General features: G+C 41.0%; 1 protein-coding gene across 5 annotated transcripts in view; it reads left to right on the top strand.

Annotated features, from left to right (window-relative positions):
- Nucleotides 1-26,149, top strand: part of LOC117512549 (glutamate receptor-interacting protein 2-like) — a 98,371-nt gene that overhangs the window by 55,972 nt on the left and 16,250 nt on the right. For 4 of the 5 annotated variants that reach the window (XM_034172661.1, XM_034172663.1, XM_034172664.1 and 1 more), the window contains exons 10-22: nt 6,119-6,244; nt 6,487-6,648; nt 8,711-8,897; nt 15,461-15,606; nt 16,605-16,685; nt 18,280-18,343; nt 18,784-18,929; nt 21,211-21,355; nt 21,634-21,773; nt 21,884-22,054; nt 22,161-22,320; nt 23,659-23,827; nt 24,329-24,547. In XM_034172661.1, the coding sequence (XP_034028552.1) occupies nt 6,119-6,244; nt 6,487-6,648; nt 8,711-8,897; nt 15,461-15,606; nt 16,605-16,685; nt 18,280-18,343; nt 18,784-18,929; nt 21,211-21,355; nt 21,634-21,773; nt 21,884-22,054; nt 22,161-22,320; nt 23,659-23,827; nt 24,329-24,547 (1,916 nt within the window). The remainder of the gene's footprint in view (nt 1-6,118; nt 6,245-6,486; nt 6,649-8,710; nt 8,898-15,460; nt 15,607-16,604; nt 16,686-18,279; nt 18,344-18,783; nt 18,930-21,210; nt 21,356-21,633; nt 21,774-21,883; nt 22,055-22,160; nt 22,321-23,658; nt 23,828-24,328; nt 24,548-26,149) is intronic. The other variant, XM_034172662.1, reaches the window with a different exon arrangement.

The following is a 26,149-nucleotide window of genomic DNA, read 5'->3' on the forward strand; positions in this document are numbered from 1 at the left end:
ATGATCTTCTTATGGCCTCGGACAGTGGACTCATCTCTGTGCTTGTTCTGTTAGACCTCAGTGCTGCTTTTGATACTGTTGACCATAAAATTTTATTACAGAGATTAGAGCATGCCATAGGTATTAAAGGCACTGCGCTGCGGTGGTTTGAATCATATTTGTCTAATAGATTACAATTTGTTCATGTACATGGGGAATCTTCTTCACAGACTAGGGTTAATTATGGAGTTCCACAAGGTTCTGTGCTAGGACCAATTTTATTCACTTTATACATGCTTCCCTTAGGTAGTATTATTAGACGGTATTGCTTAAATTTTCATTGTTACGCAGATGATACCCAGCTTTATCTATCCATGAAGCCAGAGGACACACACCAATTAGCTAAACTGCAGGATTGTCTTACAGACATAAAGACATGGATGACCTCTAATTTCCTGCTTTTAAACTCAGATAAAACTGAAGTTATTGTACTTGGCCCCACAAATCTTAGAAACATGGTGTCTAACCAGATCCTTACTCTGGATGGCATTGCCCTGGCCTCTAGTAATACTGTGAGAAATCTTGGAGTCATTTTTGATCAGGATATGTCATTCAAAGCGCATATTAAACAAATATGTAGGACTGCTTTTTTGCATTTACGCAATATCTCTAAAATCAGAAAGGTCTTATCTCAGAGTGATGCTGAAAAACTAATTAATGCATTTATTTCCTCTAGGCTGGACTATTGTAATTCATTATTATCAGGTTGTCCTAAAAGTTCCCTAAAAAGCCTTCAGTTAATTCAAAATGCTGCAGCTAGAGTACTGACGGGGACTAGAAGGAGAGAGCATATCTCACCCATATTGGCCTCTCTTCATTGGCTTCCTGTTAATTCTAGAATAGAATTTAAAATTCTTCTTCTTACTTATAAGGTTTTGAATAATCAGGTCCCATCTTATCTTAGGGACCTCGTAGTACCATATCACCCCAATAGAGCGCTTCGCTCTCAGACTGCAGGCTTACTTGTAGTTCCTAGGGTTTGTAAGAGTAGATTGGGAGGCAGAGCCTTCAGCTTTCAGGCTCCTCTCCTGTGGAACCAGCTCCCAATTCAGATCAGGGAGACAGACACCCTCTCTACTTTTAAGATTAGGCTTAAAACTTTCCTTTTTGCTAAAGCTTATAGTTAGGGCTGGATCGGGTGACCCTGAACCATCCCTTGGTTATGCTGCTATAGACGTAGACTGCTGGGGGGTTCCCATGATGCACTGTTTCTTTCTCTTTTTGGCTCTGTATGCACCACTCTGCATTTAATCATTAGTGATCGATCTCTGCTCCCCTCCACAGCATGTCTTTTTCCTGGTTCTTTCCCTCAGCCCCAACCAGTCCCAGCAGAAGACTGCCCCTCCCTGAGCCTGGTTCTGCTGGAGGTTTCTTCCTGTTAAAAGGGAGTTTTTCCTTCCCACTGTAGCCAAGTGCTTGCTCACAGGGGGTCGTTTTGACCGTTGGGGTTTTACATAATTATTGTATGGCCTTGCCTTACAATATAAAGCGCCTTGGGGCAACTGTTTGTTGTGATTTGGCGCTATATAAAAAAAAATTGATTGATTGATTGATTGATATGAAAGAGTGAAACTAGAAGAATATCAAATCACAGCCTTTTGTCTCTAATTTAACAGGTGCACATCCAGGCTGCAGGTCTGAGTCTGAGCACAGTGTGAAAAAAAAAAAAAAAACGGTCGGGCTTTTAATCACAGAAATGACTCCGGTTCCACTTTCCGCAAATCGGCGAGTGTCAGTGCTGAACTTTAATTTGTACCTCTGTTACTGTGCACGTGAAGGCTGCTCTGGGTTTTTAATGGAAATACAACCCCAGTTCCAATAAAGTTGGGACGTTGTGTGAAATGTAAATAAAAACAGAATACAATGATTTGCAAGTCCTCTTCAACCTATATTCAGTTGAATACACCACAAAGACAAGATATTTAATGTTCAAACTGATAAACTTTAATGTCTTTGTGCAAATATTTGCTCATTTTGAAATGGATGCTTGCAACACGTTTCAAAAAAGCTGGGACAGGGGCAACAAAAGACTGGGAAAGTTGATGAATGCTCAAAGAACACCTGTTTGGAACATTCCACAGGTGAATGGGTTAATTGGAAACAGGTGAGTGTCATGATTAGGTATAAAAGGAGTATCCCCAAAAGACTCAGCCATTCACAAGCAAAGATGGGGTGAGGATCACCACTTTGTGAACAGCTGCATGAAAAATAGTCCAACAGTTTAAGAACAATGTTTCTCAACGTTCAGTTGCAAGGAATTTAGGGATTCCATCATCTACAGTCTATAATATAATCAGAAGATTCAGAGGATCTGGAGAACTTTCTACATGTAAGCGGCAAGGCCGAAAACCAACATTGAATGCCCGTGACCTTCGATCCCTCAGGTGGCACTACATTAAAAACTGACATCATTGTGTAAAGGATCTTACCACGTGGGCTCAGGAACACTTCAGAAAACCATTGTCAGTTAACACAGTTCATCGTGACATCTACAAGTGCAAGTTAAAACTCTACCATTTTCTGCTTACCATTTTCTACCACTTTCTGCCTCTGCTTAAGACCTTCTTTGACTCTGTTGTAGCCTCTGCTCTTCTCTATGCTGTCGTCTGTTGGGCCCCGGGCAGCACAGAGCGGGAGAGAAAGAGACTGAACAAGCTGGTCAGGAAGTCCAGCTCTGTCTTGGGCTGTCCTCTGAAGTCTCTGGAAGAGGTGGCTGAGAGGAGGGTGTTAACCAAGTTCAAATCCATCATGGACAACTCCTCTCACCCCCTGTAGCAGAGCTGAGTAGCTCCTTCAGTGACAGATTGAGGCACCCTCAGTGCAAGAAGGAATGATACCGCAGGTCGTTCATTCCTGCTGCTGTCAGACTGTACAATAACACTGTGAAATAACCATATGCAATAATATGTCCACAAATCATGTGCAATATTAAAATGTCCACAAATCATGTGCAATAACAACTTGTTTACAAATAACAGCACTAGTGTCACCTTATCACATCTAAACTCCACTTCACAATTGTAAATAAGATGCCCCTATTTTTTTTTTTAACTCCAATCATGTTTATATATATATATATATATATATATATATATATATATATATACGAGGTCTATTAGAAAAGTATCCGTCCTTATTTAAAAAAAAAAATATGGATTTGAATCACGTGTGCTTGCATGAGCCAACCTTGGACCTTCATGCGCATGCATAATTTTTTTCACGCCTGTCGGTTGCGTCATTCGCCTGTGAGCAGGCTTTGAATGAGGAGTGGTCCACCCCCCTTGGCGGATTTTCATTGTCAGGGAAATGGCTGAGAGACTGCTGCTTTGCTTGATCAATTTTTTTTTAGAAATTGTGACACCATGTGGACACCGTTCGAGAAATTCAGGTGGTTTTTGGTGAAAATTTTATGGGCTTCAAAGACATTAAGGGATGTTACTGTCGCTTTAAGGACACCCACAGCAGCTGTGGGGCGCGCCGCGCTCCAGCTGCCATCGACAGGCTGAACGACCATTTCATTTCTAAACGGATCGCTCTGTGGCTTTTTCCACGCCTGTCGGTGACATCATTCGCCTGTGAGCAGGCCTTGTGGAAGGAGTGGTCCCGCCCCATCGTCGGATTTTCATTGTCTGGAAATGGTGGAATGATTTGGGGTTTTTTTCCATCAGAATTTTTTCAGAAGCTGTTAGAGACTGGCACCTGGAAACTATTCGAAAAATTTATCTGGCTTTCGGTGAAAATTTTACGGGCTTCACAGAGAATAAGGTCTGTTAGTACAGTTTTAAGGACCCCTTTAAGGATGCTCAGCACGCCGCGCTGTGAGCTGCGACGACACGACACAAGCCACTGGACCATTTCTGAGCTGATGGCTCTGTGGATACGAGACCGTCGTGTGCTCTTTCTCTGGTTATCACAACAGCTGGACATCAGCCATTTTCACTTTTAACAAGAGATTTTGTCATGGAAAGCCGCGTGGAGGCTTCGCGCGTCACGACCGATTCGCTTTGGAAGTGAGACAAAGGAACACCTCCGTTTCAGCATGTCAGAGAGGACAAGTTTGGACATGTCCAGCTCTCCACAATTTCACTGATACTTACTGGACTGGTAAGCATTGAAAGCCGAGATAGACATGTCCATGTCCTCATTTTCTTATCATATTGTATTGTTACAAGTATTATTATTATTGCTTATCTTTGCACACGTTGTTTGATGCACATTTTCCTCTACTCACACTCATCTTGTGTGTTTTTTAAAAGCTAACGTAACGTGAATTTCTCCACTGTGAGATCAGTAAAGTCTTATCTTATCTTAACTTATCTTATCTTATCTTACCATGCAAAGTGAAAGCCATACATCAACAACATCCAGAAACACCGCCACCTTCTCTGGGCCCGAGCTCATTTGAAATGGACAGATGCAAAGTGGAAAAGTGTGCTGTGGTCTGATGAGTCGACATTTCAGATTGTTTTTCGAAATCATGGACGTCATGTCCTCCGGACAAAAGAGGAAAAAGACCATCCACATTGTTACCAGACCAACGTTCAAAAGCCAACATCTGTGATGGTATGGGGTGTGTTACTGCCCATAGCGCGGGCAACTTACATCTGTGATGGCACCATCTTATACAAAATCTGTTATACAAAATCCGTTATATACAGTGTTTTTTACATGGAAAACAATACAAAAACTTTGGGACCTTTTTTGTCCGGTGACTCTATCTGGTTTATACAATGATGGTTTAGGTGAGTTTTCTGTACATGGAACTGAAAATAAATTTACCCCTCAAAACTCTGACGATGAAGTCAGCTTCCATCCCACACGGTTGACTTTATTTTCCCAAATTTTTGTTCTGTTTGGATCTGAAGGGAAGCTGTACATCTTGAAGCCTTAGCTGTGTCTGTTTGTGCCTCCCAATGCACAACAACCCGGCATTTTTAGTGACTAAATAAATAAAATCGCTGATTTCCATGCAGACAGATTAACAGCAAATGCTATTTTGAACCCAAGATGGCACCACGAGTCACGTGACTGTTTTTTTTTTTTTTTTTTCAGACTTGTCATGTTGCAACTCTCTCAATTAAGGCACTCTAGTGTAACCCCCTCAACCCCTTACTCGCTGACCAAAGGTGTAATAAAGGAAAAGTCTTGCACAAACAAAGGCTCACTGATCAACATGCAGAATTAGAAGATTTCCAGTGTTTAAAATAAAATTTGTGTATTACAAACAATGACTCAGAAGTCAGTATTTTGCCTCCCAGATTCTAAGGCAATCTGGGAGGCCCACCTGAAGCTAGATCTGCCCCTGCTGCCACAGTGGCGTTGAAATAAAACAAGTTCCATAATATCAGAATACGTCTGTATTTCAAATCGTGATTGGCATCTGATTGTCTCACAAATGTGGCTTTGAAAAACAGCAACCTCTCTTTCCACTTTCTTTTCATTTGTATCAATAATCTTGCAAATTAGTGTTTGTACAAGCATACTTATAGTGACCCCTGGATTAAAACTGCATCTTAGATCTTTGACAACATCACACCAAAAAGCAGTGGTTTTATCCACAAACAGTAATTTGAGTCAGGCTGAGCGACGGGGGTTCGACCCAAACTGTTTGCCAATCAGAAAAAACTCCTGCATCAGCAATCAGACCCTCAGCTGTGTCCAATCAGTGTCCTCTTACCTCCTCACAGCCACGGTGCTCCTGCAGCACACATCATCATGACCAGCAATCTACTGACTCGTGTTGTTTTTGTGCCTTCTGGCTCTTTTGAAAATGAAATGATTAACATGATCTCCAATTTGCACTCAGCTTTCTTGTGGTTTGCGAGTAAACGTAAGATCCTGCTTGTTGTTTGATGTAATTTTTTGTTTTTCCAGATGCTCACCTGACTATTCCAAACCACAGTGTTGGATGTTGCATGTCATAAAGGAAGCATTAAAAATCAGCAGCTTTGTGTTGTCCTCTGGGCAGTGTGTGGGGTGTGGTACAAGTTTAGTATGATTTCATGGATGGAATTTAGAAGTGTGTATGAGGTAGGAGTGGATCTGCTTCACTAAACGGATGTTTGATTCTTTCCTGCAGTAAAAGTGCAGAAGAGCAACCATTACCACTGGGACCAAAGTAGCAGCTACTGCCATCCCCCACATGCTGGCAGCAAGACATGGAGCAGCCCCAACCACCCACACAATCAGCAGGACCACTGCAAATGTAAGTTATCGCTTCTGACAGCAACGTTGCCAGATAGACGCCACAGCAGGAGACTCTTTCTTCAGCACACGTCATCAATTCGATGAGGTTCACTCCGAACAACACAAGCTGTGGTTCCTTCTCTGTGTGCTGCTGCTGCTGTGGATAAAAGTTCAGGTGATGTTTTCATAGAAGACCTGTTTTTTTGCTTTATTTTGCATGTGTCTTTCCAACCTTTTGATGCATGTGTTGTCTCCTTTCAGCTCTGGTGAGTGGTGGCTTTTCTCCTTCCTCCACAGCCACCTCGGGCTTCAGCAGCCAGGGAAGCAATACACTGCCTTGTCCGTTTCCTCCGATTGCTCCTGCCAGCCCCCGTAGCGCCACCGGCAAAAGGAGGAACAGGAAAAAGGACCACAAGAGTTCACGTAGGTCAACCACCTCCCTCTGGTTTTACTTCAGTGTATTTCCATTACTTTAAGGCAGAAGAGGCTCCAGAGCATGGTTTGAATTATGAGGGGGTCCTAATGGGTTCTGCAACCCCCCCCCCACCCCCTGCAAATAAAAACTTGGACATGCCAAAAGAGGTAAAATAAAAAAGGCATGAGAATTTTTAGGAGGATCTGGAAAAAGTGTTCGAGGGATGTGGACAAGTAGGCCAGTGCCTCCATTAGGTTCTGCATAATTGCATGTGACCGCATTTTTGGGAGTTGCACAGGGAGTTCCCTGCAACTGCTATTGGCTGTTGGGGGGATATCCTGATCTAGTTCTAGGTCTGATGTAGAATTACCCAGCTCCCACCTCATGTTTGAATTTTCTTCATAGGCAGTAGGAGAGAGAAGTTACCCGATTTCTTGTTTTTGCTTCGTCAAAGTCACTTAAATTGCACCGGAAGGAAGAATAGAGATTAAAAATCAATGTATAGGGAATAAAGAGTAAGTATTTCTCTTCATTTTTGCTGAATTTCACAAAGAGTCTGGTCGATCTCCAAAATCCAGTGACTGCCAGTGTTGAGATGATGTACCATTTAAAACGGAGAGGTGGTAATCCATCATTCCTGAAAATTTCATGGAGATATCTTGGATATTAAGGAAGTTATGAGAAAAAATATGAAGGAACATGTCCAAAAACTCCCATAACTTTCTTAATACTTAAGATAATCACATGATTTTTGTGTCATTTTAAAGGGCTTTTTATGTTCTTTCTGAATTCACATTGATATGGGATATAATTATTTTACATGTCCCTAGGTATTAATGACATTTTTCAAGCCTCTGCTTCACTGCCAAAATAAGGTTTAAAATGGGTCAAATTTTGCCTAATTGGTGCATCAGACTGTACAACTCCTCACTCGGGGGGGAGGTGGAGTAGCAGGAAGACAGACAATCTAAAACCCAGGAGCCCATACAGTGGGCCCCAGACCTCAAGCCGACTTTCAGGATGTCTCATTCTCATGCCCGTAGAATCAACAGGTGGAAACATTCATAAATCCTTCTTACCAGTAGTAGTAAATATTATAATATAGGCAATGATTTGCCTAATGTCAGTCTTGTAAAGGCTCATTTATGCTGCACTTGTGTATGCAAATCAATTTTTAGGTTTCAAACAGAGAAACCCTTGTCTTCCCCCATACTTTAATACTTTGTTAGGACAGATGGTAAGAAAAATATCCACTAGATGACGCTGCAGACCCCTTTTTGAAAGTTTGGCATCAAACTTGGCGTCAGATGGTGGTGGTGGTGGGGGGCATAATGATGTTTCTACCACAAAGAAATGAGTGGGCAGCAGTGTAAAGCAAAGTTATTTTCAAACGTTTTTATGCATATTAAGGTAATTGTGTGTGTAAAGCTTGTATAGGCTAAACCATACATAGGCTACAACTGCGCATTTCATTCTAACACCATTCTGATGTCTCTGATCGTGTGTTACTGTGTCTTATGTGTGACCTGACATGCATGTATTGAAATTTAATATAAAATCCATATTTGTACTTTAAATGCTGTCACTCCAGCTGTGAATAATTAGCCCAAACTAAAAATATAACGCAATGCTAAAATGCCTCGGCTGTATGAGCATAACAATAGAAAACAGAATGTGACCTTTTAACCTCTTAAAATAGGTCAAGGTTCGCCATCTCTGAACTTGTAAAAGGTCGGTGTCCCAAGAATGTTCCCTGTGACTTTGAAGACTCTGGCAGTAATATAGGGCTGGACTTATGAGCACAGATGGACACACGGTCTTCACAATACACAATGGCCACATTTTGACCTCGGGTGATAACCCTTTGGTAGTGCCTCTGCTTTGAAATATTTTCCTCATATTTTTTTGCTTCTGATTTGCGTGTCTCCCAAGTGTCTCATTCCTTTTCTATTCCCTTGCTGTTTCTTTTCTGCTTAGTCTTACCATGCCTCTCACAATCCTGCTCCTGGTCCATTTGTCTCACGTACTTCCATTAATTTGTCTGTGTGTGTGCTTGGCTCACTTCCTCAGTGTCTCTGGCATCCAGTTCCGTTGGTCCGGGAGGACAGGTTTTTCACATGGAGACGGGTGAAGTGGTCCTGAGGGGGGGTCCGCTCACAGGTTTCGGGATCCAGCTGCAGGGAGGTGTCTTTGCCACAGAGGCCCTGTCTGCTCCCCCAGTAATCCGCTTTATCGAACCCGACAGCCCAGCTGAGAGGTAATGCTCGCAGCTGCCCAACAAACATGCATTATATGGGGAGTCACCTTGGATTTGGGGCTGAATCATTCAGTGTGGTGATCAGGCACATGTGGAAGTTCAGCAAGAACAGGCTTTTTCTCACTTTATAATGATGACTTGAACATTATGCATTTCCTTACTAGTAAGAAGTCAGTAATCCATGATTAAATGTGAAGCATTCTGGAATTGGACCTGGAAGTGTACAAAGTCTTCGTCTGGATATGTTCAAATTTCCCAACTTTTTAGGCGATTCAGCAAAAATTAAACCTTAACCCAATCCCTACTAACGGTGCAGCTTAGCTAACATTTCCATAAAAATTGTTCATTTTGTGATTTTTTTTTTTTATTTATTTTTTTTTTTTTTCTTAAGCATGGAATTTGGCACACATATTCTAAATTAACTAATGTTTATTTTCACATATGGAGTCATCCTGGAGCTGACCTCTAATGATCTGCAGGGGTCAATATAGAATTTCACAGGAGTCACAAAATTTATCATGTTACGGGGTAACATATGCCATACGTCATAGAATCCAATACAATCGACCTTGTTTGACCTTTTTTTCTGGAGACCAAGCATTCAACACAGTCAGTCAAAACTATTCATTCAATCCTTTTATTTCAACCAATAATTAGCATCTTTTTTTTTTTTTTTACCAAAATTGGAGCAACTTTAACGTTTGACCCCTGTACAAACTGAAACTGTTTGAGGTGCGGCTCCATCCAGAGATGGGAGTGGGTGTCTTCTTCTGTAGGCTTCCCATCCTGTGCGCCAGCATGGACTCCCAAAATTTCCTGTATATTTGTATTGTCAGTTGTGTCAGTAGCATGTCTAAGAGGGTCACCCCGTGGTGTCTGGTCTGCTTGAGGTTTCTTCCTCAAATCATCAGAGGGAGTTTTTCCTCACCACTGTCACCTGTGTGCTTGCTCTAGGGGTTGTTAAGGTTAGACCTTACTTGTGTGAAGCGCCTTGAGGCAACTTTGTTGTGATTTGGCGCTATATAAATGAAAATAAATTGAATTACAGTGAATTGACTTGGTCGCATATCCGGGCACTCTGTCTGTGAGGTCTTAGCAACGTGCTTAGCGGACAAGGAAGTTGACGTGAAGTTTTTTTTTCCCCATTTTCACCACTGTTTGTTTTTTTTTTTTTTTGTTTTTTTTTTTTATGCCTCAGTAATGCAAGTCAGTGGGTTGTACCAACAAAGTGAGAAAGAAAATTAAAATCCATCACAACACACCAAGAGGGTTATTCGTCACATCGATCAGAATCATGCCTTACTTTGGGAGAAATAATCAGCAGTGAGGCCCCTCCTGGAGCACCTCTCAGCTAGGAACTGAAGCGGACTGTGCCTGCATGAATAAACGAGTCCATGGCAGTTTGAAGAGTGTATTTATTTTTTTTTTTCATTCAAATCCCACTTCAGTGGGGCATTTTCCAGATTGCTTTGGATCAGTTCACTCAAAAATGTTTTTTTCCCCCCATGTTGAGCTTGTGGAAGCCATTAATCGCAACACTGTGCAGGGGAGGGAAAAATCATTGGTACTGAAGTGTGCTGATGCCTTAAGCCAGAAACTCTCTTCCTCCTGTGTAAAAATAGATTTTAATTCAAACTATTCATGTGGCTAAGTGCATTTTTTGACAATTTCAGTCACATTCTCAAATAGATTTTGCAGAGATGCATCCAGTAAATTATTGCATTGCCAATCCCTTATACACCCCTGGCAAAAATTATGGAATCACCAGCCTCGGAGGATGTTCATTCAGTTGTTTAATTTTGTAGAGAAAACGCAGATCACAGACATGACACAAAACTAAAGTCATTTCAAATGGCAACTTTCTGGCTTTAAGAAACACTATAAGAAATCAGGAAAAAAAAATTGTGGCAGTCAGTAACAGTTACTTTTTTAGACCAAGCAGAGGGAAAAAAAATATGGAATCACTCAATTCTGAGGAAAAACTGATGGAATCATGAAAAACAAAAGAACGCTCCAACACATCACTAGTATTTTGTTGCACCACCTCTGGCTTTTATAACAGCTTGCAGTCTCTGTGGCATGGACTTAATGAGTGACAAACAGTACTCTTCATCAATCTGGCTCCAACTTTCTCTGATTGCTGTTGCCAGATCAGCTTTGCAGGTTGGAGCCTTGTCATGGACCATTTTCTTCAACTTCCACCAAAGATTTTCAATTGGATTAAGATCTGGACTATTTGCAGGCCATGACATTGACCCTATGTGTCTTTTTGCAAGGAATGTTTTCACAGTTTTTGCTCTATGGCAAGATGCATTATCATCTTGAAAAATGATTTCATCATCCCCAAGCATCCTTTCAATTGATGGGATAAGAAAAGTGTTCAAAATATCAACGTAAACTTGTGCATTTATTGATGATGTAATGACAGCCATCTCCCCAGTGCCTTTACCTGACATGCAGCCCCATATCATCGACTGTGGAAATTTATATGTTCTCTTCAGGCAGTAATCTTTATAAATCTCATTGGAACGGCACCAAACAAAAGTTCCAGCATCATCACCTTGCCCAATGCAGATTCGAGATTCATCATTGAATATGACTTTCATCCACAGTCCACGATTGCTTTTCCTTAGCCCATTGTAACCTTGTTTTTTTTCTGTTTAGGTGTTAATGATGGCTTTCATTTAGCTTTTCTGTATGTAGATCCCATTTCCTTTAGGCGGTTTCTTACAATCCGGTCACAGACGTTGACTCCAGTTTCCTCCCATACGTTCCTCATTTGTTTTGTTGTACATTTTCAATTTTTGAGACATATTGCTTTAAGTTTTCGGTCTTGACGCTTTGATGTCTTCCTTGGTCTACCAGTATGTTTGCCTTTAACAACCTTCCCATGTTGTTTGTATTTGGTCCAGAGTTTAGACACAGCTGACTGTGAACAACCATCTTTTGCAACATTGCCTGATGATTTACCCTCTTTTAAGAGTTTGATAATCCTCTCCTTTGTTTCAATTGACATCTCTCGTGTTGGAGCCATGATTCATGTCAGTCCACTTGGTGCAACAGCTCTCCAAGGTGTGATCACTCCTTTTTAGATGCAGACTAACGAGCAGATCTGATTTGATGCAGGTGTTAGTTTTGGGGATGAAAATTTACAGAGTGATTCCATAATTTATTCCTCAGAATTGAGTGAGTCCATATTTTTTTCCCTCTGCTTGGTCTAAAAAAGTAACCATTACTTACTGCCACAATTATTTTTCCTGATTTCTTATAGTGTTTCTTAAAGCCAGAAAGTTGCCATTTGAAATGACTTTAGTTTTGTGTCATGTCTGTGATCTGCTTTTTTTTCTACAAAATTAAACAACTGAATGAACATCCTCCGAGGCCGGTGATTCCATAATTTTTGCCAGGGGTTGTACACAAACAGTCAAAAGTTTGGACACACGGGAAAGTGTCCAACACTAATTCAACTGCACCATCAGTAGATCAGAAGATACGCAACCAGTCAAAAGTTTGGACACACTTTGTCCAAACTTTTGACTGGTTGCGTATCTTCTGATCTACTGATGGTGCAGTTGAATTAGTGCAGCGTTTTGATTCTGTGTGTTTATCCTTGTCTTGCAAAAAGCTAAATGCAGGCTGTGCGGGTCGACTCCCTGAGGTCTGGTAATATGATCAGTCCAGTGGCAGTCAGGCAGGATCGACTCAAGTGCAGCATCTCACCGTCACTGCTTCAGCAAGGTTGATTAACCAGCCGCCACCACATCAGCAGCAGCGGGTATTGATTTAATGTTAGCTGTCAGCACTTCTGTAGCTGCACTCACTATTGAGGTCTAATGTATGAGTTCAAACATTTGTGGTGATTCTTAGACTACGGACACTTATGTGCTTTGATCATATTGTATGAATAACAGAAAAAAGGGGAAATTTCACACTTTTATAGTTATCTTTACAATGAAAGTGTGTTAAGAAATTTGTTCTAGTAGTCTATGATGACTTTTTCACCTTCTTTCAGCATCATTATATGCAAATATTGCCGTTTTGTGCTTGTCCCACACCCAGACTTTTGATCTTCAATGATAAAAATGAATGGTAAAGAAATGTTTTTTCTAATGTTTTAAAATATCTCTGAATAAAATATCAGTAAAATAATCAAAACATAATTGGGGTATTCAATGTCATACAACTGTTGTGATTTTTTTAAACAAAATGTAGTGTTGTCCCACACTATTGCCGTTTGTATGAAAGATTGTTTGGGTAGTTTCTATGGAGATAAACAGTGACATCAGAGCACATGTATATAGTGCCAAATCACAACAAACAGTTGCCCCAAGGCGCTCTATATTGTAAGGCAATGGTGTGGTGGAAATTACATTTACAAGGCCAATAGTGCCCGTAGTTAAAGAATCACCCTTGTCTAATACAGTGATGCTCAAAGTGTGGTCCGCGGCCTCCTTCTGTGAAGGTACTGTAAGTTGGCTGTGAGAGATCATTAAAAATTCCAATGGTTTTCCATTTTGTAATGGGTTTAAAATGTATTGATTATTAAAAAAACATTATATACGAGGTCTGTCCGTAAAGTATAGGTCCTTTTTATTTTTTTCAAAAACTATATGGATTTCATTCATATGTTTTTACGTCAGACATGCTTGAACCCTCGTGCGCATGCGTGAGTTTTTCCACGCCTGTCGGTGACGTCATTCGCCTCCGAGCACTCCTTGTGGGAGGAGTCGTCCAGCCCCTCGTCGGAATTCCTTTGTCTGAGAAGTTGCTGAGAGACTGGCGCTTTGTTTGATCAAAATTTTTTCTAAACCTGTGAGACACATCGAAGTGGACATGGTTCGAAAAATTAAGTTGGTTTTCAGTGAAAATTTTAACAGCTGATGAGAGATTTTGAGGTGATTCTGTCGCTTTAAGGACTTCCCACGGTGCGAGACGTCGTGCAGCGCTCTCAGGCAGCGTCATCAGCCTGTTTCAAGCTTAAAACCTCCACATTTCAGGCTCTGTTGATCCAGGACGTCGTGAGAGAACAGAGAAGTTTCAGAAGAAGTCGGTTTCAGCATTTTATCCGGATATTCCACTGTTAAAGGAGATTTTTTTAATGAAAGACATGCGGGCGGATTGCAGCGTCGGCTCGCAGCCGCCGCGACGCTCCGCCACAGGAAAAACACCTCTGCTGGAAGCCTTAAGGACAAGTTGGAACATCTCCAGCTGATAAACAATTTCTCATATACTCACTCCACTGAAAGCCATCAAAAGCCAACTGGATTTTAACAAATGGTTATCAACACGGAGGTGTTTTTCCTGTGCCGCCGCGTCGGCTGCGTCCCGACGCGCGGACCCGTCCGCACGGACCCGTCCGCACGGACCCGTCCGCACGGACCCGTCCGCACGTCTTTCATTAAAAAAATCTCCTTTAACAGTGGAATATCCGGATAAAATGCTGAAACCGACTTCTTCTGAAACGTCTCTGTTCTCTCATGACGTCCTGGATCAATAGAGCCTGAAATGTGGAGGTTTTCAGCTTGAAACAGGCTGACGACGGCGCCTGAGAGCGCTGCGCGACGTCTCGCTCGGTGGGAAGTCCTTAAAGCGACAGTATCACCTCAAAATCTCTCATCAGCCGTTAAAATTTTCACTGAAAACCAGCTTAATTTTTCGAACCGTGTCCACTTCAATGTGTCTCACAGGTTTAGAAAAAATTTTGATCAAACAAAGCGCCAGTCTCTCAGCAACTTCTCAGACAAAGGAATTCCGACGAGGGGCTGGACGACTCCTCCCACAAGGAGTGCTCACAGGCGAATGACGTCACCGACAGGCGTGGAAAAACTCACACATGCGCACGAGGGTTCAAGCATGTCTGACGTAAAAACATATGAATGAAATCCATATAGTTTTTGAAAAAAATAAAAAGGACCTATACTTTACGGACAGCCCTCGTATAATACCAGTCAAAGGTTTAGACACTTTATCATTCAGGTGAATAGGTTTGGACGGGCCTCAAGTGATTTTCAGATCCTTTTGCTGAAGGCAGGAAGAGAAAACTGGAATCATATGTGTGTTGGCTCATATAAATTAGTTTAATACAACTTAATGAGTTGCATTGGTTTGATTCTCAAAGATTAGGCTATTATTACTATTAAAGGGGTCATGTTATACACCTTGAGCTAATGGGTCACCAGGTCAGGTCTAAGACCATGTGCTGGTGCATAGAAGTGTTTTCTTAAAGATGTGACTGTCTTACAATAGTTTGCCAGAAGGCACATGGGAGACTCGAGCCTAGATTTGACCCATTTTCACGCATGAAAATCCTGCTCTGCTGCACTCATTGTGAAGCAGTGACTAATGGTGCAACAGTAGTGTATAACTTTCAGAGTGCTCAGTGGTATCCAGGTGGCTTCCCGCACTCAGTTTTGCAGAACTGTCTCCTCTAGCCAGATTTATACACAGTACCATACTGTTTGTATTATGTGTCTTATATCCTTCTCTAAAAATGGGATAGGATATCTTTGTGCTATAGGCTTTCTCCTCTACCCACACCTGAGAAAATGTTTGTTTGTGTGAAGGTGTGGTCTACTGCAGGTTGGGGACAGACTGTTGTCCATTAATGGGGTTCCGACTGAGGATGGGACCTTGGAGGAGGCCCACCAGCTCCTCAGAGACTCTGCTTTGACCAATAAGGTCACAGTGGAGGTCGAGTTTGACGTCGCAGGTATTGCACATTGCAAAAAAAACACACACAAAGCCAGTAATGAGTATTATATAACACATAAATAGATGCTTGTCGTGATATGGATCAATTGTTTCATTTGCCATTTTGTTCCATTTGTCATGCAATTTTGGCTCCATACGTTTTGTACCATTGCACGCCACGACTGCCTTGACATGGCAATGGTGCTCAAGTTTGAAAACAAACATGGCAGGGCTTGTTTTGGTGATGGACGACGATTTGAACAAGTTTACTGACTGTGCTCATTCTAACCCACACAAAAAACAAATCTTCTACACTGTAAGCTGTCTGGAGGCATTTTCAGTATACGCTGGGACGTCTCCAGCTGAAGTAGAACCAATGTTGGATGAAGACCTTGACAAATTCTGTGGCAAATTTTTGCTGGACTGAGGAAAGCAGACGGCAGTCTGTACACAATTCTGAGTCGGATTGTTTTTAGTAGTAGTTTGTCACCTCAACCAGGCACAGCAATATACAGTACACACCGAAGCGAAACACCATTTCTGCAGGACCAAGGTGCCACACAAAAACAACAAAAATTCCAACAAGAGCACACCTGCAGCAGCATACACGCTGAGGCAAGACGACCCACAACAGACACAAGTACAATCACTAAATACACAAACACTACACAAACACAACAAGCACTATCTGTTTTTGCAAGTTGACTGAGACAGTTTTGGATTGCAATTTAAAGTTCATGTTGGACTGTTTGGAACCTCTTGACCTCAAAAGACCAGTGACACACACCAAAATGTAAGTCTCTTTTCTCTTGTTCATAAATTAATAAAATATCAAATGACAAGGATCTATTTTAGGCGTGATATAAAACAAATTTTTTTTCATTCGTGCAATGGGAAGAATATTTCATGAGGTGAAAGATGATATGGTCCATTCAATGAGGAATTGCACTCATAAACATTCATTATTTGTATAATGTCTCCCTCTTGAAATAAATATTTATTTTAAATCTCATTTAGAGTCTGTGGTTCCCAGCAGTGGCACATTTCATGTTAAACTCCCGAAAAGGAGAGGAGTGGAGCTGGGAATCACCATCAGCGGTGAGTTGTTGGCAACAGGGGGCAGTGTTGGCTTCCATTAAATAGTGTGCCTTAATTGAGAGAGTGGCAACATGACAGTCAAAAAAAAAATATATATATATATATGTATATATATATATATATGGTGCCATCTTGGGTTCAAAATGGCGTTCACTGTTAATCTATCTGCATGTAAATTCACCTATTTTATTCATTTATTGGCTGAAAATGCCGGGTTATTGTCCATTTGGATGCACAAATAGACACAACAAGGGCTTCAAGATGTACAGATTCCTTTCAGATCCAAACAGAAGAAAAATTTGGTAAACTAAAGTCAGCCATGTGGGATGGACGCCGACATCATCGTCAAAGTTTTGAGAGGTAAATTTATTGTTCAGTCCCATGTACAGTAAAACTCAACTAAACCGTCATCGTATAAACCAGATTCTCGCAGTCACCGGACATAAAAAAGTCCCAAAGTTTTTGTATTGTTTTCCACGTAATAAACACTGTATATAACAGATTTTGTACAACGTATTTTTGCTGACATCAGCTAAAACGTTCCATTAAACCCCTCACATGTGGGGCCGGACTCATTTCCGTGATTAAAAGCCTGACCGTTTTTCACACAGTGCTCAGACAGTACAAATTAAAGTTCAACGCTCTGACACTCACTGATTTGAGGAAACTGAGGCCGGAGTCATTTCTGTGATTAAAAGCCTGACTATTTATTTATTTTTCAAAGAGTGTTCACACTGGGACCCGAAACCTGACATGCACCTGTTAAATCGGACACAAACGGCTGTGATGTGACACTTTTCTGCTTTCAAACCTTTGTCTCCCATCATATTATAACAGTTTTTACAGTGCACACTGATTAAAAATGGATCTGAAAAATCTGCAACTTTACAGTATGAAGTCGAAAAAAGAGGAAATTGTACAGCTTATCTTTGATTTGGAGGTGATGATTGTGGAGGGTCAAATTAGTCCAGAATAAAGTATAATCCAGAGACAATAGTGATACTGAATCACACACGTCACTGCATGACACTGAGTTACAGAGCTGCAGCAGCATAAATCAGGCTTTAAATTAATTAAATAAATCATCATAAATTGCAAATTTGATAGCTTAACTATTTTGTATTTATTTTGATAGCACCTGTACCTGGATGTATTGCTGTATGTGGTTAAATGATTTTTTAAAAATCTTGAAAACATTAAAGGTTCATTCAGTAGTTCAGCGCAGTTTGGACCCAAAATGGCGCCAATGACGTCACTCTCTCATTAAACGTCGCCCAAAAATGGCACTGACCTGAACAATGTATCCGACAGAGGGCAGTGTTGGCTAACATTACACGGCACTTTGTGGCCAACCTGTGCTGTGGTTATGGAAAATGACATCATGTGATATGTGAGCGCCATATTGTCACCCAGCCTGTTTTTTTGGGGGGGAGGAAGAGTATATTCATTTATTTGTTTACAATGCATTGTAACTTAAAAATAAAAAATTAAATATAAAAAATGAATACATAAAGCTTTCTGAATGTCACTGATTTGCACAAACAGTTTTGTAATGGATTCTGTGGTCACACTAAACTTTACTCTATTTTACCAGCAAGTAAAAAACCCGGCAAGCCGCTCATCATTTCAGACATCAAAAAAGGAAGTATTGCACACAGGTATGTCACGTGGTTGCATCACAAAGTTAATTTTGCAGTATTATTATTCATCTTGTTTGAACTCTATCAGATATTAATCTTGTAAATGCATTAAGTGTATGTCTTTCAGTGGAATGCAGATCAGGGAGGCTTTTCCCCCCTCAGAATTTAGTTCAGGGTGAACAATGTTTTCTGGGCTTATGTGGGATTATTCAGGAACAGAACTGTGCTGTGAATCCACTGTGTAATGCAGTGCTAATTGGATTGAGTTATCAAAACTGGATCAGTAGGGCAGACCTGCTGCATTTCAAAGGGGCTCAGTGTTGATTAGGTTGAGGGGTGAGGGTGAGGTTGCGGTCACCCTTCAAGGATCCCACTGAGACAGCAGGCAAAGAGGATTGTTAAATGAGTCAGTGGCAGCTGCTTGGTTTTTATGGTCCCCCTGCTCTTGTGTCGTACAGAACAGGCACTCTGGAGCCTGGTGACAGGCTGCTGGCCATCGACACCATGCGCCTGGAGAACTGCACCATGGAGGATGCAATGCTCGTCCTCCAGCAGGCTGAGGATATGGTGAAACTGCGAATCCAGAAAGATGAAGACAACATTGGTACATCAGTCCCTTAAAATACACATGTAACATGTTGAAGTCCAGATTGAAAAGATGTTGCTACTTGGCTTGACCAATGGCGAATCCTCCTTTGGCTGACCTGGTAGCGCCAAAGATATGTCATCCAGCTACAAACAGTTTAAAAGCACTACAGTGTTCTTGTATTCTGTATAGCGTCGGAGATGAAAGTTTTCCAGGAATTACTGGATTTGTGCATATTGTGGTGAAATTTGACTACTGATGGATTACAGTAAAGGAATCTCTAATCACAGTTAGCACAGGCATATAAGGGTTGTGCATTAGAATATGCAGTCATAACAGCTACAGCCTTTAGTTAAGTTGCTCTTGGCATCAATTGCTAGTAATGACGCTAATTGCAGTTATGACTGTGTATGTTGACACTAACGATGGTTGTTTTCTTTAATATGGAATATCTGTACAGAAGCATGGTATGTCATTGTAGCATGTGCAGTATAAATACCGGCTACATCAAGGAATCTAACAATTCTCAATACTTTCATCTCCTGTGCAAAACGTCCAGTCAAAGACAGAGCTATTCCATTGATTGTGTTGAATGTTTGGTCTCCAAAGTAAAGGTCAAACAAGGTCAACGTCCATTGGATTCTATGACATGTGACATATGTTACCCCGTAACATGATAACTAAGCATGATACATGGTCCAAACTATTCTTTTTTAAAACCCTATTAACTCAACTAATAATTTGCATCATTTTTTACCAAAACTGGAGCAACTTTAACTTTTGACCCCTGTACAAATTGAAACTGACCTTTGTCACCACTTTTGCTGTTTTTACCTCATAACTCCTGATCATTCACTCATAGATAGTCCAAACTATACCTTTTTGGAATCTTTACGATCAGACAAATAATGTGGTGTAGTTTTCAAAATGATTTGAGCATTTTTAATTTTTAGCCCTGTGCAATTCTTCATTTGACCCCTACCTGGCCGCCTATTGAAAATTCAAGTGGCCAGTCGTTTTTTTAAGAGTAATGTCTAAGGAGTATTTGTGCCAACTTTGGTGCTTGTATCACCATTTGCACAATTTTGCTCTAAGTACTGCTGCACTACTAGCAACCTAGACAGCTGGATTCAACAAGCTAGCATAATGAGTATAACCTCTAATTTTGTAGTAATTTCTCAATACTTATTTGTATTTCTAAACATTACTTATTTGTAATTGTACACTTTTTTCACTTGACAGAATGACTCTTGAGATGTTTAGGCCACAAAGAATAGAAGGCTACACCTGTTGTATCTGTCATTTTTGTGGCAAAGAATCCTGTATATTTTGGCTGCATTCCAAGTAACCTTTGAAATGAGACAGCCTAGTTGTGCTACTATGATGTATGTGGTTGAAGGATCTGGCCCCTGAATTGAAACATAGCCACGGGTATTTCGACTTATTTTCATTTATATAGCGCCAAAGCACAACAAAGTTGCCTTAAGGCGCTGCACACAAGTAAGGTCTAACCTTACCAGCCCCCAGAGCAAGCACACAGGTGACAGTGGTAAGGAAAAACTTCCTCTGAGGAAGAAACCCCGAGCAGACCAGACACAAATTACAAAACAATTCACAAAACCAATATACGGGTGATTCTTAGACTACGGCACTTATGTCCTTTGATCATATTGTATGAAAAACAGAAAAAAGGGGAAATTTCACACTTTTATAGTTATCTTTACAATGAAAGTGTGTTAAGAAATTTGTTCTAGTAGTCTATGATGACTTTTTCACCTTTTTCAGCATCATTATATGCAAATATTGCCGTTTTGTGCTTGTCCCAGACCCAGACTTTTGATCTTCAATGATAAAAATGAATGGTAAAGAAATGTTTTTTCTAATGTTTTAAAATATCTCTGAATAAAATATCAGTAAAATAATCAAAACATAATTGGGGTATTCAATGTCATACAACTGTTGTGATTTTTTTAAACAAAATGTAGTTGTCCCACACTATTGCCATAATTTCCACCACAACACTAATGTCCCTTTAAACAGTTTGTATGAAAGATTGTTTGGGTAGTTTCTATGGAGATAAACAGTGACATCAGAGCACATGTATATAGCACCAAATCACAACAAACAGTTGCCCCAAGGCGCTTTATATCGTAAGGCAATGGTGTGGTGGAAATTACATTTACAAGGCCAATAGTGCCCGTAGTTAAAGAATCACCCATACAGGAAATGTTGCCGGTGCACAGAACAGGAGGGTTTCAGAAACAGACAATGGCATAATATTCTTTCCCTTGTGCCATAGATGAGTTGGAGATGTCTGGCTCAATTATCTACACAGTTGAGCTGAAGAGGTATAATGGACCACTGGGTATCACAATTTCAGGAACAGAAGAGCCCTTTGACCCAATCATCATTTCTGGTCTCACCAAGAAAGGCCTTGCAGAAAGGTGAGCCGAGGACACAAACCAAGTTCGTTATTTGAGATGGTGGTGATACTCAATAAGTTGAGGTTCTGCAGAGTCTTTATTTGTGTATTTTCAAACCTTTTATTTAACACTGTGGTAAACAATTGTTATCTGGTTTCCCTGTAACAAGAAGCTTCTTTGTGTCCGTGCCAGTCAGTCTGCTGGCAGCATGACAGTTTTACTGGCCCAACATTCAGATGTGGCCACCGTGGTACTGTCTGACATACTCTGTTGTCTCTTTTGTTGTCCTAACACTGCAGGACTGGAGCCATCCACATAGGGGACAGGGTCTTGGCCATCAATGGGGTTAGTCTAAAAGGAAAGCCGCTGAGCGAGGCCATCCACCTCTTGCAAATGGCCGGGGAGTCCGTAACGCTCAAGATAAAGAAACAACCTGACCGTATGTCAGCCTTCTCTTGATAGCAACCAGATGTAGTTTTAGCATTTTAAAAATAACCAGAAGTGTATTTCTCTCTACCTTTCATGCTCACTTGACTTACTGTTTGGCAGAGTCTGATGGCAGACTGCTTCCAGGGATTCTAAGTGACACTGATGATGAACTAACAGACTCTCAGAAAACCAGTAAGCACTTGGAGGTCTTCCCCAACACTGTGCCCAGTATGGATTCTGCCCTGAGCTCCTGGGATAGTTCAGGGTTCAATGCAGGCTACACTAGCCAAGGTGAAGTCTGGCCACCTGAGAGAAACTGTTGGCTGGCTGTTTGCTTGTCCAAAAATGTTCCATTTCCTTTCATCTACTAACATCAGTGGTGGTGTTGGTTCTTCAGGGACACAGCTTCACAAATCATCCGACATGCTGCTTAATCCAAATGAGTGGCAACGTCTAACAAACAGGAGCCAAGGTAGTTCCAATTCTGCAGGCCTAAGCTACCACACAGCAATGTATGATGGGAGATTCACAGAGGATGAGTGGGACACGGTACCCGGGTAAGCCAAACCCACATGTGCCAGCTTGTTTAATGTCAGTGTAGCATCTTGTTTCTTCTCATTTCACACATAAGGTACCCTGTCCATATAGTGCTGTTTGTTTTTCTCATAGAAAAGTGCTGAGAGTGTGCCCACAAATCCTTAATCCCAGAAATTTCAGTGTTTTCAATTGCTATCTTATAATGTAGATCAGTTTAAAAAGTACATGCTCTCAACAAGAACCAAGCATCTGTCCAGTATGCTATCACAGATGTGTGTGTGTGTGTGTGTGTGTGTGTGTGTGTGTGTGTGTGTGGTGTGTGTGTGTGTGTGTGTGTGTGTGTGTGTGTGTGTGTGTGTGTGTGTGTGTGTGCTAGTCTTAGATTTTAAGTGACAAATCAGCATAAATAAATACATAACCATAAATACAAATCCTTGTGAAATTATGTGACAAAATAAGGGGCTTGATTGAACATGTACAAACTGCAAATAAGACAATAGGATCAGAATAATTAATGTAAATAACAAGTGTGTGTGTGTGTATACTCTGCAAATGATAAAAAAGACAATGCAGCTGAGGGTATTTTAGCATTGCATTATATTTCAACTTTAAAGCGCTCTGAGTAGCCACACAAAAAAATGGTGTGCACTGAAAAAAAGCCACTGGGTGCAGCATTTTTTTTTTTTTTTGTGAAGGTGGCTGCATATAGCCTGTCATTAAGAGCGACTGAAAGACACCAGCATCCAGAAGAAAAAGGAAAAATAAAGCACTATATGGACATGGGGCTTAAGACTATGTTTTGTTTAAACCATTCTGTGTGGGAAGATCAGCGTCCACCCTCCAATTTGTTTGATTTGGAAACTGCATAAGAAGAAGTATCTTTCTCAGGCTGTGGTATACTTTTTTCTCTTCTTTTTTTTTTTTTTTTTGTCTTGTTCCAAACTTTCTTTTTTTTTCTTTCTCAGGTATTTTCTCTCTCATCTGCTTTACTAACTACCTACAAGCTCTTTGGTGTTTCACATAGATGCCATCTTTGTCACTTTTTTCAACACCACAAATGTTTCCCCAAAAAGGATCCGAGGAGACATCTACCCCATTGTTGCTTCATTTTTCTTGTTGAACGTTTGTCACATGCTTTCAGTTCCTCTTTTATTTTATTTTTATTTTTGGTGGGTGAGGTGGGGGTAAGGATGTTACTTCTGTACGATTGAACTCAGTGGCCGTGTCTAATATAGTGGACTGCTCAGCATCAGTGAGAAAATTTTACAGTAAACCACATCATGGTGCCGAGAGCTTTTCAAAGGAACCTTCCATCCTGCAGCCAATAAACGTCATTTCCCATGCTGCTTTGTATGCAGCATCAGCCTCAAGACATCATGGCTGCTCATGTTCTGGTTCCTGCATTGTCATAGATTCGTCAGCCCCCCTCATTGTCATGGAAGCCTCAACCAGGATGACAGCTTCTGGTCCCAGGCTTTGCAGGACCTCAAGACCTGCGGCCAGTCAAAGATTCTAAGGGAGCTGGAGGTAGGACCTGTCACCTGTGTGTTTCTCTCAGCTGCTTTGTCCTCATGTATCATAGACTGGTGTTAGCCTAGATGACTGGACTAGATAAAGCATTACTGTAATCAATTGAGCGAGTGATCTGTTATTAAATCTGACAAGATGAGCAGTGCACCTGCTGCCACACGGACCTTGGAAGGTGCTTACGGCGCCTCTGTTCAGGCTCTCTCTGAGATTGTTGGTGGCTGTCCAAATGAATCTCCTGGCCCCGAACAAAATACATTATGTCTCAGCTTTGTCCATTGACAGCTGTTGATCAAACTGAAAAAGGCCTGGATTTGTATCCTGTTTTCTTTGTGAAAAATTGAGCAACTTTTTAGTCCCATGTGGTTGATCTGTTCCCATCAAGGATGGGCTTGGACTTATGTTTTTTGTTTTTACTTCAGCAAATGGAGCTTATTTTATGCATGCACTGCATGTTTAATTGCGATTGATCTTTAATGCCCTCATTTCGTCATCTTCTAGGCATCAATGACTGACAGTGCACTTAGTCTGTACCTGGAGGAGACAAAGACCAACAATGACTCAATGTTTCATTCTGAAATTGGTCCCATTGAGGAAATTCAAAAAGAGGAAAAGAACAAAGTCAACCTGAACATGTCTGCTGGATTTCGGAATACACCAGCTAGAAGCAAAGGGAACCCACCTGATATCCTGTCACTTACTGCTCTGCAACTGCACAAGGTAGCTTTTTTTCTTCTTCTTCTTTTATAGCGTATGTCACACTGGAGTATAAGTCCCACGACCTCCCAACCTAGTCAATAAGTACTGACTTGTACTTGTGGCCAGAATTATGCCAGAAGCTTGTTGCTAGATACCAAAAGCATCTGGTTGAGTTGCAGCTTGCTGAGGGACTTTTAAGCAAATATTAGTGAAGGTGTATGTATATATTTGAACCTGTATGTTGAATTTTAACCCTGTGTGGCCTAAAGAAGATCCAAAATGAATACAAACTTGTGCACCCAATTCTCTTATAAGGGTCTTTCATGATGTATGTTGTCAGAGTGTCTTTATTTGTCTCCCTAAGGAGAAATTTGCCTTGGACAGAGTCTGCTACACAACAACACATCCAGTACATAGCACCCATACATTAAAAACAACACAGTAAGTCAAAGGATAAAATATAAATACACAACATTATTAATATCTTTGTGCAAATTCCGCAATACATACCCTTAAGCTATCTTCCCTGAACTATCTGCTGATTTATGAGCTTCACTGATAATGGAATAAATGAATATTTATATCGATTATATTTACAAAGAGGAACCCTGTACCTCCTTCCTGAGTTAAGTAAAGTATATTCAGAGTGCAGAACATGGTCAATCCACCTCGGCAAAAAAGCAATCCAAAGACAACATTAAAAGCACAAAATTACCATGACATTCATGCCCATGAGTGCATATAAATCTCTGAGCACAACTGTATCTGCTGCATCCAGGAGAAATGTGGTCGTCCCTATAGCCTTCTCCACCCACTGGGATCCTCAACAGAGGTACCTGTTATGTGCCACATGGCAAAAATATCATATCTGATATTTCATCACAATGCAATTGATACGTCATCAGAGTCTCAAGTAACTGCATTTACAGTCATTCCATCAGGGATCCTCGTGCCAGTGATGGTTTTAGCGTAGAAGTTTCACAGCCATACATTAAGCGCAGTATCTTCCTAGACTGAAACAGCCTGCGAATGGCACCTGCGAGGAAATTTGTATCCACCCACTGAAATCTTGCCACTTAGATATTTGCACTTCAGACAGCACAGCCACTGCAATGGTATTTTCCAAGCTCCCTTAATAGCCCTTAATAAAATTTCTTCCTACATTCCTTTTGTATCAGTGAACCAACAGGCACCCGACCACTCGGTGTCTGCAGTGACAAATGGAACATGAAAAGGCATTATACATCATTAGGTGAGCCCTTGATGTCTGCATATCTCCAACTCCAACAGCTTGTGCTACTGTTTCAACATCTGTTTAGTATTGTGCTGGTCAAAACACATTACAGTTCTGGTTTGTGGGAAAAAAATATTGTGAGCTGACACAGCTGACTTCTTCTTATCATGGGAAGTGTATCATCCAACCCGAAGGCTTTTGTCTCGATTAATCCTGCCAAGTTTGGAACAGCTCCAACAGAACAACAAACAAATGACCTCAAGGGGTGTACAGTTTAACTGTTTCTAGGCTTTGGAAAAGCCTAGGTGTGTATTTTGTAAAATGCAGTTAGTGATAACAGGATGAGTTCATCCCCTTCAGATGAGTTCATCCACTTCAGTTTAACACAA

Source organism: Thalassophryne amazonica, chromosome 6, assembly GCF_902500255.1.
Source record: "Thalassophryne amazonica chromosome 6, fThaAma1.1, whole genome shotgun sequence".
NCBI lineage: Eukaryota > Metazoa > Chordata > Actinopteri > Batrachoidiformes > Batrachoididae > Thalassophryne > Thalassophryne amazonica.